Raw genomic sequence first — 15,843 nt, forward strand, 5'->3', positions numbered from 1 at the left:
CAAATCCAATGGTTGGATTTTTAATGATCTCTTTTTCAAAATTCTTCCAGACTATAAGAAGGCCTGCAAATATTAATAATCTAATTAGTAAAATTACATTTTTGATGTGAATCATCTAAAACCTATAGGGAATAGTGTACTTGTAATGGTGCATCTGTGGAAAAATAAATTGGATCACTCTAAGTATGGAAAGATCATTTGTTTATCATTTCATCATATTTTTGATTAATTTTGATTAATTAGACTAATTTATATTAATTTAAGTTATATTGGGTTAATTTAAAAGGGCAAGCGTATTTTCTATTATTTGCTTGATCTCATTTTAAGTACCTTGCCCCCCAAAATTTGCTCTCCAAGCATTGTCCCAGTCCAGCATAAACTAGATAAAACTGGATACCCTGATCTTGCAACAACCCAACCATGCCACTGCATAAGTGCAGAGCTATCATGATGGCATGTTTTCCTTATCTGCACTAGTTGAGATCAATATTTCAACGCTTCTATGGAGCTTCTATGGAGCTTCTTTGCACCCAATGCCTCCATGAGGTCCTCTATGTTGACATATACTAAAACCACATCACCTTTCTAGAACCTTCTCCCTTGTAAAATGATAATGCACCCTAATAAACTTTGTCCTAGCATGATACATTGGGTTACTCATGTTGTCATAATAAATGACATGTTTCCTATCCATGGGCTCACTCATATGTGCAAGTGGCTTCTATAGCCAAGCTACCTCACATGTTACCATAGCAGTACCCTTATATTCAAAGCCTATACACTCGCGATAAAGAGATTGTAGGCTGATTTTTTCTACCCTTAACTATCATTAGCATTCTGAAAAGATAAAGCTACTAGTAGATCTCCTATTGGGAGTCTAATATCTACATCTATGTACCCATGTACATGTACCTGTATCCAAATCTTATAAAAATATCTAGAATGTACTATGGACTTTATTTACCTAAGTATCCCCCTAGATGTATATCTAAGTATGTCTTCCTTAGGGTCTCCACACTTACCAATCGAAATAACATATCTAAAAGATGACCTCATGTAGATCAAACTCCTTACTATGTCCTTGTACATAGTAGGGTCCTCCAAAATATCACCAACATTTGTTATGCTCCAATGGTATTGGTTTATAACCAACCATCTCATACTTAGACAACATGTCTAAATCATGTTTCTTCTATAAAAGAAAAATCTAATCCATGATCTAATTACTTGTATGCCAAGGAAGTATCATAGTTAACCTAAATATTTTATTTAAACCTTCTGAAGAAGTATCTTTACCTCATGAATATCATCATCATTGTCAAGTTAAGTGCTTACCTTGGCCTTGACAAACCATGTGCCATTGGCTTGTCTTGCCTTTGTACCGCAATGCAACATCCCAATGTGGGTGTGCTACCTTGTCTGTAGAGTCCTCACTCCGTTGTCACACCAAAATGCTCCATGGCTAAGGGAGTGAAGGTAGAGATCTCTATGCCTAGATGGAGGCAAGAAGAGAATTTCCTTCACAATGGTCCTCTCTCACAAACCTATCTATGCCTAGGTGGAATGGAAAAGAAGCTAATGGAAGAGAGAAACCTATAATCAAACCTATCTTGCAAGAATCCATCAAGCATGCAAGGTTTCATAGTAGAGAACAAGCAAGAGTAGAGAAGAGAAGAGATCACAAGTATTCTATGGCAAGGGAATGAATGTGTATTTCTTATTGTCAATATTGACTTATATACAAGTGACTAGTTTTAGTCAAAAGCAAGTATAAAGTTAGTCACTTCCCTATTCGGCATTAAGCTCATGGTTAAGGCATCTTTATAAAGTCCAATGCCATCTTACAAAAAATAGGTGCCCATTCAAGTAGATAAGATGCAAAGTGTCCTATAGTAGTTTGAGTGGGTGAAACCATGTTAAGCTACAAAGTGGTTAATAGAAGAGATACATAGCACCTTTGTTCGAACTACCTAAGAAGGAGTTTCCATGGGTAGCAAGGATTCTATTCGGCATTAAGCTCATGGTAAGGCATATTTATAAAGTCCAACGTCATCTTACAAAAAATAGGTGCCCATTCAAGTTGATAAGATTTAAAGTGCCCTATAGTAGTTTGAGTGGGTGAAACCATGTTAAGCTACAAAGTGGTTAACAAAAGAGATACAGAGCACCTTTGTTCGTACTACCTAAGCAGGAGTTCCCATGGGAATATTTTGTAGCAAGGATTCCCAAGGAAAAATTGCCAAAGCGGGGATTCTCATGGGAATTTACAATAGTAAGGGTTCAAAAGCTGAAAGCAAAGACACATCTTGTGCTTGGAACCTCTTCTTGTGCTTAGCACATGGTTCAAAAGGTGGAAATCCATGGTCTGTTTGATTTATCTTCATTTTACTTAGAGAATTAGCTACACACATTGATGAGAATTAGGTGTAGACCGATGAGGATTCCTAGGCACACAGGATTTTGTACTTGAAGCGCACTCCTTTTCGAATACAAATCCTTAAAAGGGGAAGGGGGATGGAGGGGGGCATCTCTCCTACCCCTCGTGTGGTGCATAGTTTAAGTGTTTTTGTACATGGTTTTAACTGGATTAAGTGTGCCTTTATTTGAAGTGTTTAATTGCATTAATAGTCATGTTAGAGCCCGAGATTAGTTACATGGAGTCATCTCCGATCTAAATTTTAAAATAGTATAAGCAATTACTTTTATTTTTGAACAATGATTTGTAGTGTTTTTATGAGAAATGGCTCCTTGATTCAAAATAAGATTATGAAACATATTATGTATCTTGGTGAGAAAAGTCAATGAATTTTTGCCACTTTGCCTTGATTGTTTGCAGCCATGACTCCTTCAAACACACGAGTTTCTATCATCATTGTCATTATCTCTCTCCCAATAGATTCTCCATGTTATGAAGTTAATACTCTGCAAATGAAAATAGCTTGATGAATGCAAACAAACAACATACTTTTATTTAGATATGTTAGTTTTATAGCTATCCAAATCTCTTAAATATAACACAAACCCTACCATACACCAAATATCTTATGCCTTCTATCCTCTACTCCATAATTCATATCTATACATTTTTCTCTCTCAAAAAGAAATCTATACGTTTATCTCTCTCAAAAAGAAATCTCTTGTAGACTATAGCCATCACTTAGCTCTAAAATTAAAGCTCTGATCTTACCTCCTCTTTTGACTAAGGGTTTGCAACAATGATGTGAGATCAACATCAAAGGCAATAAAGCCACAACTCACAAGGATTGGAATCTTAAAAAGACAACAAAGCCACGACTCTCTATGATTGGAATCATCAAAGGCAATAAAGCCACGATTCACTGCGATTGGAATCTTGCACATTGGATGCCTAATTTGATGATTTAGTACATTTTTTAATATTTGCATACATCTCCCACATATGCTTTGCATTTAGTACATTTTTTAATATATTGCATACATCTCCCACATATGCTTTGGGCAACAAGAGGATGTGTGATCAAACATTAGGGAGACCCGCATATGTTTTTTAGAGAATCCAAGTTGTAGGCACATTAATCCATAATGGTGAATCATAGATTTGAGCCCTAAACATCCTTCTAGGGTCAATTTTGTTAGAAATTGATCCAAATATAACCACAAAGTGACCTAGCTGCTTTTTTGTTCAACAATTGTAGGAAGTTGCAAGGAAATTTGATGCTTTTGTAAGTGTAACTTTTGGAAATGCTGATGCATCATTTTGCTCATTTTTTATTAGACCTTGACTTGTAGGTACATTACTCGTGTTTTTACTTTGCCTTCACCAAAGGCAAGTATTTGAAGGATAATAAACTCTCACACACTCACTCTCTCTCTCTAACACACCCTCCCATTTGCACCATTGAGCCTACTCTTGTGACTTCTCTTACTTGAGATTGTGCCAGAGAGTGAGAAGTGGGTGAGTGAGACCTCTCATGGTTTGTGAATTTCCTTCTCCTTCTTCTGATCTTGCACAAGCATGAGTAAGCTAGGCGATTGTTGGCAGTAGAGCTACAGAGTTCTTGTGGAGCCACTTGCCAACACCCATTCGACAAGGAGTCACCTCGGTGTAACAGCACAGGAGGGGTACGACGGATGCGTGCTCTTATCTCAAAAGAGGGTAAAGCTCATGGAGCACTGCTCAAGCTTGGCTTATAGGCAAGTTCCCAAAACATACTCTCTCTCACACACACACACATGCCCTAGGTAAACAAAAACAAAGGGGAGACTATGTACATGAATCCATGATAGAAGAGATCATTGTATGCCCATGTAATCACAAAGAGTGAGTGTGAAAGTCTAGTAGATGAATTTGAATCTCATTAGCTCCATGGCCTCCATCTTTATTGCTTTCCCTTTCAACTTTTATTTGATTTGTAGGATATTAAGAGGACACTTTAGGCAAGCATCTCCCAATCATCTACTCTCATGGGCCATGCTTGGCTCAAAAACCTCTCCCCCTCTCTCTCTTTCTCTCTCATATTTATAAGACTTGGAGCTTCCTTGCCTCGCATGTTTACATCAACATCCATTTCCAATGCATGAAGTTGCTTCCCTATTCCTCCATGACAAATGCATTACAAAATCTAATATATAAGCCTTTCGAATCATGACTACAAACAATATCTCACTTCAAATTCTACCATGCCACTTCCTAACATTGAGATCGTCACTTTTATGGAAAGCATGTCATGACATGAACATGTCTATGAACTTGGACCTAATAATATTAAAGAAATAAAGGTGGCATATGTAAGGCAGCATGTGCATTGGTCGTAGAAGTACTCGTAGTGAATCACTTATTATAATCTATATGACAAGCAACAAAAACAATCAAGCAAATCTCTCTCTCTCTCTCTCTCTCTCTCTCTCACACACACACACACACACACACACACACTTTTTTTTTTGTAAATACACACACACACACACACACACACACACACACACACACACACACGGGGGCTCCCACACATGCACAAAACCAAACATGAAGTCAATTACTAAAAACCATCACCTTTACTCCATCATAGTTCTCTTAAATGGGGAGAATTAAAATTATGCATAGATCTATTAGGTTTTTGGAAAATGAAAGAAAGTAAATTTACTGTGGTTGGGGGTAGACAATGAAACTAATCCATTCACAACTCCACAAGAAATACTTAAAAAACGCAAGAAATCAAACACAAAGAATTGCTCACTTTTGTTACAAAATCATTTTCATAATCTAGAGAGATATTTCTAGATCTATTCCCTCAAATCTCTCCCCTTCTCTGTACTTCTCTTATACACACCAACAACGCACAAATCTCAACACAAGCATGATCTAATACTCGCCCACCCAAAACAGGTTACCACCCCTCAATGCAAGCTACGCCTGATCATCTAAAGCCTCTCATAATCCTTCTGCAACATTTCCTCCCTCAGAACTGATAAATCATAATCTCAGAGAGCCCGTAGGGAAGTTCACAGAACCTAACTTCATCTTTAGGCAACACACTTTAAACTACATCACACTCTGCTTGCAATGAACACACCACTATCCCAAGACATGTCCCTCACAAGATAACCAACATCGCCACAATCACTAACTTTGTGCTGTCCAACAATGTTAAAAGAAGAATTCCAAGCCTTGTGCTGATGCGATAATTTTTTGTGCTCTGTTACAGTCTTTCTTGGCACAGTTGGATCAAAATTAATTCTCGTGTAGTACAGTGAAAAACCATATACATTTCCTGCAGTAGAGTACCCTAAAGTATCCCTATTATTAAGCTCATGTGCAAAGGAGGTGTGATACCTTGCAATAAGCCTCGTTTTGAGTGAGCACCTATCGTTTACCACTTGTGAGAGGCATCTTATTCACCCCTCAAAAAGTGAAAAATGAACTCTTAATTTATGAACTTTAATTCATAAGCTCTCAAGGAAATGATTGTGGTTTTCCCGAAAGGGATGCACTGGCTCAAAAATAACTTAAAATAGCACAAATTTAACTTTGATTTCAAAGGAAATTTCCAGCAGGCCACAACTATTGCACTCGGCTATGCCCACAAGGGAGCGTCAAAGTTAGAACCCAAACCTAAAATATACATTTCTCATAAACTTATTTTACTTTGTTTTGAAAAGGAGGAAGGCTACAGAGATTGCTGCACTTGTTTCCAAATGCCATGCAAATACATCAAACCTTCATAAATTGAAGTGTCTTTCTCACAAATTCTCGAGCAGTTTTGCATGGTTTTACATCAGTAAAAAGGAAGATTTTCCATGATAAAAAATTAAGACCAAGACCCTTTTCTTGCAACCAACTCCACATCGATTTGCCCTTACAAAAACAAGTGTACAACACTATCGGTAGTGTAACTAGGTCCATGACCACAATTAACTTCACCAAACGGTAGCTTAAGCCATCTAGAGCCTATAAGTCTCAATACAAACATTGATTTACTCCTGAAGCCAAAATTGCATAAGAAGCTTTTATTTTCTGTGACCAAATTGTAGGTGAATGCTTTGAATATGGGAGCAATAATATAATACTATTTGACATTAAAAGAGCTCCCGCATCCGCAACCACCGGATGCATTGGGGTTCTGTGTCACCTGCCAAAGAGAATGAATACATGTGACTAAGACAAGCACAAATCATTTCCGCACAAAAGGTCATCTGCTGCTAACCAGTCATTTCAAAACAACTAAGAGAATAAAAGTCTTCGACTACTCTTAGGCCAGTTACTGATATCCCTTCACCATCAGCAGGGCACCCATCTTTGGAACCCCCAGTCAATGTTGGAAGAGCAATCTTGCCTCTCCAACCCCCTACCCGTGGATTGTTGAGCACAATGGCTAGTGTATTATGCTATGTTCCATTAGTAAGATTCTTTAGTGAAAGATGACCAGACCAGACATACCATAAATGAGGACCGAATAAGTTCTTCCACGTAATCAATAGTTGCACCTTTTAGGAAGTTAATGGAGATTTCATCTACAACAACTTTCACTCCATCCTTTTTGTAAACCCTGTTTAGTAAAATGTGTTTTAGGACATACCCAAACAAGCTGCTCTCTCTCTCCATCTCTCTCTCTCTCTCTCTCTCTCTCTCTCACACACACACACACACACAGTGCACACTTTTTTGGCTATACATTGATGAGATCTCAAATTTATTTACAAAGTGGGAGGCACAGGCTTACTGATGGTGGTGCCCCTCCTATATGCAGATGAAAAAGTTCTCATCTCGCAAGAGGGGTTGCAGAGACACTTCCATAAATTGCTGGCAGTCTGTGATGAGAGGGACCCCAGAACAAATCTTGGTAAAACCAAGATTATGCACTTCACATCAGGTTGCAGCTAGACAGTACTCAAAAGAATGTGATGCCACAGAGCTCGTTATGCCATATGTTTACCTCCAGGTTACCTTGAATTATCCCATCTTTTCTATGGGACCAGCCGCCTAGGCCCACTTGGCCAGAGGTTACGCTGCCCTGGCTTGTTTAGAGAGGCAGTGCTTCTACAGTCACTTCTAGGAATCTAGTACTAAGTCCTGGCTCTTTTGACACAGCGCTCTACTGTGATGTATGGTGCTGCTTTCTGCAGACCAGATTTGGAAGGCGTGGAGGATAGAGAATCTGCAGGTGATGACACTCTCAGGCATGACCAGGAGTAGGCCCTCAGTACTGTGAGATTGTATTGGCTAATTTTGAGGGTGCTGCTTTGGTCCTAGACACCCTCTTCTAGACCATCACTTACATATATCATGTCTATACATTGGGCAGAGAATGTTGGGAACGCTGTGATACCGATGTTTCTCTCTCTGCACTCTTATCTTCTCTACATTGTGCTATTCATCATCAAGAACAAAGGGCTGAAAGTATTTATCAACGTATATTCCGCATCTTACAGTGGCATTAGAGCTTTGTCTTTTGGTGAAGAAATTCAGCGGTTTTCAACCACCATAAGTGTCCAGAAACATCTCCCACACACACAGTGGATGGTTTATTTGCAGTTAGGTAAAAACTTGACCACTCCCACTGGTAAACTCCTACAATGAGAGAGCACACCAGGTCCAACAAGAGACTGTATCTTCTATAGTGATGGTATCAGGAAGCAATGGAGAAGCGACTACCTCTTCCAGATTATTCTACCCCCATTCCTCCTCCCTCCCTCTCACCAAGTCTCACCAAGATCCGTTCCCAGATCTCTACCTCAACTATCTCCATTAAGGGGTTAACACAGCAGGCCCGTTCTTCACATGAATTGCAGATACAAGCTTTGGATGCAAGTAGCAGCTCACGCTACCATGCAGGAAGAACAAAGACGACATGTGGAACACAAGCATTTCCTTGTAGCTCTCAGTGCAAGGACGGTATCAGCGACATCCTTGACTCATCTTCACAAGAAGGTAAATATTAGTAAGTATAATGGTGAACTCGATCTCAAAGCTTTGTATTCTTGGATTCATCAATTTGAAGCTTATTTTGTTGCATGTAGAAAGTCAAATGTGAAGAAAGTGATACTATATATATATATATACTGAGATGAATCCAGGAACATGCCCAAATTCACCTTTTAGGAACGTGCATGTTATATACTCATGGTAGTCAACCCACAAGACTATATAACTATCAACTCCATTATGCATAGTATGGACTAGATACTACGACATCCCCACTGACGTCATCAATGCCCAATAGTGGGTGTAGATACTAGTTAGTTGCCACATTGGGGGTGAAGCTATATCTTGGTGGACTCATTGGTCCTAGGCCCATTCCCAGTTTGGAGTTGCCACCTATGAATGGGACCAATTTGTCATTGTGAAGAAGCAGATTCTACCGCCTCATTCTCTAGAGCGGCTTGAGGACAAGTTCAGGATATTGTGCCAAAACACGAGTTCAAGATATTGTGCCAAAACACGCAGCCGGTCCTCCAATTTGCCAACAAAGCCACTCATCTGGCTTACAACTAAGCAAATCAGAGAAGGAGGACAAAGAAGGCAATTCCTATATAGTTTAGACACCCAAATCCAATGGGATGTGTGTATGTTTGAACCACTGACCTTTGAACGGGCTAGTGCTCATGTAAAGTGCCGAGGACATAGTTTGGACATAAAATATGACTTTTTGGACAATGTTTTGTGGGAAAAATAGGCAAAACCGACTTGATTACGAATTCATACCTTTTTCCTATGAATAGGAGCATTAGGCATTCATTAGAATCATCATTCAAAGATCAAGAGGATCCGTTTGTCAGAGTCTACAAGACAGCAAGGACAGTGTGGTGGATCAACAGGAGCTCCTCTTGGCTGATTGCAAGTAGAGGGCTTCAGGGATCCTTGCTATGCATCGTGAAGCTGTGAATAAGCAAGATCATTGTATATATAGCATATTTTGGCAATATACAATAGATTAGGTCTATCTCTCCTTCTCTTCTGTGTCTTTGCTAAACATAGGATTAGCGTTAAACTTCTTTGCTTAGTGTTAATCATGAACACGCTTCCGCAACGCATGTTACATTGCTATCAAAGCTTAGGTCATCCTAGGACAGCCCTTAGCTTATGTTTGGTGCGGGCTGAATTAGGGTTTCTGAAATTAGGGTTTGCGTTTTAGGGTTTACACACAAAATTAGGGTTTGTGTTTTTGCGTTAAATCTACATTTTTGCATCAGCTTTTTGCTCATTTTCAGTATAGTATAGTGCTAGAAAGTCTAGATTTCAGCCTAGCATGATCCTAGGGAGTTTAGAAAGCATGTAGAACTCTAGAGTTAGGGTTTTTGGGCTGATTACAACAGAAAAAACAGCAAAACAATATCAAGAGTTCGAAGGCAATGGATGATGACTGTTTCAAGACTTTGCAGAGTCGTTGGGAACGGGAAGATGAAGAATGATACAAAAGGGAACAAGAACGCTATGCCCAGTATGAACAAATCATCACCGAGGCCGGGTTTAGGCAACAACTCATAGAAGAGCTTCAAGACGCGTCAATTTGGAAGTAGACGGTCCGCACCCACATCTCAACAGGCACAACAGTTTTCTTTTCAAGTTCAAAAGGCCTCATTCTAGCGAGATTTCATTGTCTCTCCTCTTTTGGGATGTGACATGATCTTAGGAATCCAGTGGTTTCGTCAGTATGAACCTATTCCCAATTGGAGGCAGGACACTCTCTAAAGGTTTTCTTGAGCTTGTCATGATTCAAGGGGATAGAATCATTCTTGGCGTTCCTATGATTTCTCATCTCCAAGCCCGATGAGGTATGTGGAAGGGAGCAGCAGAAGGAGCATTGATTTATGCTCAGACAGCTTCTATCTCATCGATAACCGCTGTCTCATCTTCTTCAGTCCCTCAGTTGGCAGGTCTCCTTTCTCATTCAGACATTTTTAAGGATGATCTCCTACCCAGTATCCCACAGTAGCAGAACCTCCTAGCAAGTTTCCCTATGGTCTTTCCAAGACTTTCAAGGGCAAGCTAGAACAGCAGTCAATTCTCAAACATTTGAAACATATTCCTTATGGATACATTTTCACAGTCACCACAGACCACCAACCACTTAAGTGGCTCTTGATGATGCCAAGTGCCCAGTGGAGTGCTCTGCACACTAGACAAGGTCAGCTCTTCCAACAGGTTGGAGGAATGATCAAGTACATCCCTGGTCAGCATAACCCAGTAGCAGATGTTCTTAGTAGAAAGACCAGCATCCCAACCAGTCAGGAGTCTACCATTCTCAACATCTCTAGAAAAGACTTAGCAAGCATAGAAGATCAGTATGTCAATTCCGCAGAGTTTGGTACTCAACCCAGTTTGGCCCTCAATTTTGAGCCTGGCCATTATTCAGTTCACAGACAGGCCAGTAAGTTTAGACGAGATATCCACTTCAAGAAAGGGGATAGGGTCTATTAGTGCATCATGAAACATAGATTGAAACAAGTGGACAAACATTGTCCCAAGCTTTCGTTCCGTAGTTTTGGCCCTTTTCCAATAGTCAAAAAGTTAAGTGATGTCTCTATGAAGTTAAAGTTGCCTACCAGTTGGACAATGCATGATGTTCTCCATGTTTCTTGGCTAAAACCATATGTTGGTCTAGAAGTGTTTGATGTTTCAAATGAACAGCAGCCAGACGTGGTAGATGAAGCAGAAGTTATTGAGCGCGAGCAGATCCTTCTTCATCGATGGAAGGATGGTTTCGATAGACGGATACGTCAGTTCTATACGAAATTCCGAGATCGAGGTACCCACAAAGCCGTATGGCTAGACGAGGAGTTCTTCCAGGAGTACCCCTAGTTGTTGGCGGAGTACTTGGAAGCCATGAACCTGCCGCCAAGCTAAGTAGGAGGGAATGTCACATGCACTCTGCACTCAGTGCATGGTGACAAGATGGCTCATCATCAGCAGTGTAACATTTGTACATTATTAGAACCCAGTAGGATGATATTTGTCGTACGTCGTGACGCCATTGTATATCCTCAGTCCTTGATAAGTCAGGCACGAGCTACGTAGGTCATTCCTTAGCCTTAGCGGGTTAGTCAGTCAGTCAAGTCCCTTAACCCACTTCTAGAGAATCATTCATGCATGTAGAGTCCGTAGAAGCCTTAGGGTTTGCATCAGAAAGCACTCTGCATCTTACATAATATGCATTCATATGCTTGTGCATCATTTAGAACATCCCAGAAGCGTTAGGGAATTTACTAGGATTTATCTGGTATTTTTTCCATATTTTATGGTATTTATTTAGCATTTAATGTCATTTATAAATATAAACTTTATTAAATAAATGACTAGCCAACTTGACCAACCCCTAGTTAGTATAAATAGGCTTGCATAGGGCTTAGTTCTTCATTCAGTCTTCAGTGAGCTAGGTGCCTTCCTCCTCCGCACTAGGAGCATTCCCCGCCTTCAGCCTAGACTGGTTCCTGCCCTTCTGGAGTTTGTGTTGTGCTTCAGCCTTCTTGCAGACCCCTTAAGCAGCCCACAGCTCCACAGTCATCAGGCACAGCCCTTCTTGCAGTCCATTCAGCCTACAGCCATCTTTGCCATCTTTGCCTAACGCACAGTTCAGACCTTCAGCCATCTGCTCAGCCCTTAGGCACTTGCATACCGCACACAGGCAACAAATTACAGTTTGCGTTTGAGCACATAACACCACCAGCAGCCATTCAGTCCCCTCTAGGCCTGCGTTTGCAGATCTACAACAGTACAACAGTGCGTTTCAGTCTACAATTTCCGTTTTCAGTCTAGCAACAGTTCTACAACAGTGCCCTGCCTTCTGTGCATCATCCATACATGCAATAGTCATTTGGTGAAGGTAACATATCATTCATAAGCATTTACAGCATAGTTACATAGCTTAGAACAGTCCACCGTAGTCCTTTCTCAGCCTCAAATGTGCAGCCCTTCCTCATGCCCTTGGGAAGAGTGCATAGGCTCGAGATCAATTCATTGAGGTGTTTCTACAGCCGTGTAGAGTTCAGCCAGGCTTCCGCTCCTCCAAGATCTTGCGTTTGGCTTATCTACAGTCCACAGTCATTCTCTCTAAAGTAATAAAGCAAATACTATCTCGTTATCGGGATAGTATTTGCTACAGCCGTGTAGAGTTCATTGAGGTGTTTCTACAGCCGTGTAGAGTTTAGCCAGGCTTCCGATCCTCCAAGATCTTGCGTTTGGCTTATCTACAGTCCACAGTCATTCTCTCTAAAGTAATAAAGCAAATACTATCTCGTTATCGGGATAGGGGGCCCTTTAGTGGGTAATTCGGGACCCAATCTGGTGTACAGTTCTTATCTCTCTCTCTCTCTCTCTCTCTCTCTCCTCTCTTTAAAGTTTGAAGTATTAAAGTGGATTGCTAAACTCACAAAACTCAGGATACGGAAGACGGTGTGAGCATTTGTGTGACAAGATCTTCCAATACAAAGACTTCCATTGCATATTACATTTACTGCCTTGTGTACATGCTGTACTTGTTGGCTGCCCATGTGCACTTGTTGGCTGCCCACGTGTACCTGACCAGTACTTGCTGTACTTGCAATTGTTGGTGGCTGTCCACATGTACCTGCTAGCTGCCCATATGTACCCGTTGTACCTGACTGTACTTGCTTGTTGAACTCACTGTACCAGCTGGACAAACAGTACCTGTTGTACCTGCACACGTGAAGTTCTTGACGTGCTTGATTGTACTTGCTACAAATTGTACCGGTTGTATCTGGATTGTACTCATCGTACCAAGAGCATGGCTTGTATATGCTGACCATGTTCAAGAAATTCTTCCTGGTGTGGCTAGTATAATTCCCTGTGTGGTGTTGTTAACCGCGCTCTCAGAGCTTCTGAGAGCCAGTGAAGGTTAGACTCACTAGGGAATTTGGGAGCAAGCCCATTGGGGAGAACTAGGCCACGTTCCCTCCGCGCTGTACCCCTTGGCCTGCGTTAGTACGGGCGTGCCTGTTGGTGCACGGTCCCGGAAGACTAATGTAAGGCAGGTGTCCACCTAGTGAAGGTGGAAATGAGCTTGCGATTTGGGGCTACTCCGACCAACACCTTTTCATCGACTTGAACCAGTTTTATTTGGTTGTTTTCACTCCCTTGTGGAGAAATCCAGCCTGTCAGGCCCGTGACACTTGTACAAATATAAATACTCCAAGAAATACAAAAAGTATTGAGGGGGGGCCGGCCCTTTCCGGCCCCAGTGCTAGTGTCATTTGTATTTTCAGTATTTCCAGTATTTGTGTTGCTGATATTGTTTTCATTGCTTAATAACAGTTAAATTAAGTGTTCTAAATATGTGTATATTGTCTTCCGATCTATAGGCCTCCTGTAGGGAGCGGTCACATTGGTACCAGAGCCCGGTCGTCTCTCTTTCTCAAGAGGAGACACGGAGTTTTAAGATCAGAAGCAAGCATGAACACTTAATTCAATGGATAGCCAGGGCAACCCATTGGAAGTGCCGAATTTGAGGGGCCAATCAAGTGCTTCACGGGATTCCGATGCATTGCATGGAAGGCATAAGCCTCTTGAGAGAGTCTATGACAGTGCATACATGGGACAACCATCACGTGGTAAAGAACCCATGCACGAGGAAGAGCCCAATGCATTGAGGGCTTAGTTGGAGCACATGAAGAGGCTCTTGCAGGCGTAAGAGCAAGAGCTGAAATTCTTGCATGAAGACCCTCATGTACAAAGTGTCATAGAAGCCAAGAAAGCTGATGCTATGGTGGACATGACTTTTGAGTCTATGGCTCGAGAAGTGGGTAAGAAGCCAAGGGAGCTGGCACTCTCTTATCTTATCTGCAAGGGTGACCTTAAAGAGGGAGAGGATGGACAGCTTATGTTCAAGAATCCACCCCGTTTGCAGCATGGAGACCCAGCCTCTCAAAGGTTGAGATCATACTTGCATAAAGAAGAAGTTTCGGTCACCTCCCGCTATGCATCCACTCCTCATGGCACAGGAGGAAACAGATTTATACATGCTGAAGGCCATTTGGATCTAGGTATGTACATCATGGGGACAGTGGTCGGCATGCAAGTCAAAAGACTTTGTCCATTGAGTTGTCTCGTGGTGAGACATTGCATCATTTGGGGAGGTCACATGCATCGGGGCCACAGATTCATAATGCACATGCCACCGTGCCTTTTGAAACATCTTTGGTTGCCCATGAAGCCCATGCAGAGAAAGCTGCCCCGTTGGATAAGAGGAAGAGAAAAAGAGAAGAACATGTACCACATCCCAAGAAGCTCAAGGAGTTCAAGGCAGGGGACAAGTCCATGAAATTTGATGCCTTTCATGGAGAGTATGATGCCTCTAAGGTGCTAGCTTTTGTGGCCCAGTTTGATATTGCTTTTAGTGATAAGGACTTCACTGAGAAGTCCAAAATTCGTCATGCAAGCATGTTCTTGAAGGGGACAGCTGCCTATTGGTGGATCACTGAAAAGACCGCCAAAGATCCCATTTGCACTTGGAAAGAGTTTAAGGACAGATTTTATGCCCAATTCTTGCCTCCTAATGTGGAGCAAACTCTCATCTAAAAGTGGGATAGACTTGAGCAAAAAGATAATGAAAGTGTGCAACAGTATGTCAACAAGTTTTGGAAAGTGTTGCTTGAGGTAACTCCCTTTATGCAACTCTCCGAGGATGAAAGAAAGAGGAAGTTTCGCTCCGGATTGCAACCAGCTTATCATTCGGGCATTGAATTGCACCCGAAACACACTCTGCAACAGCTTATAGCCTCTGCTCTTGCTACGGAGCAATTGGTGCTCAAAATTAAGCAAGATCAAGGGGGTTCTAAGGGCAAAGAGAAGGTTGTCCCAAACCTGCAAAAAGGTGGACAGCCACCTAAAAAGAGCTTCCGGGATGTCCAGAAGGGTGGTAAAGCTGAAAATACCCCATCCAAGGATCATGTGCCAAAGAAGAACAAATTTGGCTTGACCCCCGAGCAAAGGGAGCAATACGCAAAGGAGGGGAAATGCTTTTCTTGTGGTAGCAAAGAGCATATGTTTAGACAATGCCCCAACTGCAAACCAAAGCATAAGGACAAGCACCCCAAGGCAAATGTGCATGCAGTTCCCGATGTACAAAGAAACACAAAGCATGATGGAAAAGAGAGGATGGTATGCAAAGCATGGGGTCAAATCAAGGATTAGCCTGCTCTATTTATGTTTGATGATTGTGCAATAGATAACTTCATCTCTATTCAGATGGCAGCCGCCTTGGGTATTGAGGTTGAGGACATGGGACCTCAAATTGAAGCAGAAGCTGCCTTTGTTCGTAAAGAGGTGCAGGTTACTCCACTTATTGGGAAGTTGCACATACATATTCAGGGTTATCTTGATCATGAGCATTTCTTGGTTGCCCCACTTAA

General features: G+C 41.4%; 1 protein-coding gene across 1 annotated transcript in view; it reads right to left on the minus strand.

Moving 5' to 3' along the window:
- Nucleotides 1-6,103: 6,103 nt before the first annotated feature.
- The window catches only part of LOC147610765 (uncharacterized), a 62,545-nt gene continuing 52,805 nt past the window's right edge, over nt 6,104-15,843 (minus strand). Inside the window, exons 3-4 of the mRNA XM_086785568.1 lie at nt 6,917-7,025; nt 6,104-6,608 (exon numbers count right to left, since the gene is read on the minus strand). Coding sequence (XP_086641694.1) covers nt 6,546-6,608; nt 6,917-7,025 — 172 coding nt within the window. The 3' untranslated portion in view covers nt 6,104-6,545. The remainder of the gene's footprint in view (nt 6,609-6,916; nt 7,026-15,843) is intronic.

Source organism: Cibotium barometz, chromosome 48 (assembly GCF_041138505.1).
Source record: "Cibotium barometz isolate CiBa-2024 chromosome 48, ASM4113850v1, whole genome shotgun sequence".
Taxonomy (NCBI): Eukaryota; Viridiplantae; Streptophyta; class Polypodiopsida; order Cyatheales; family Cibotiaceae; genus Cibotium; species Cibotium barometz.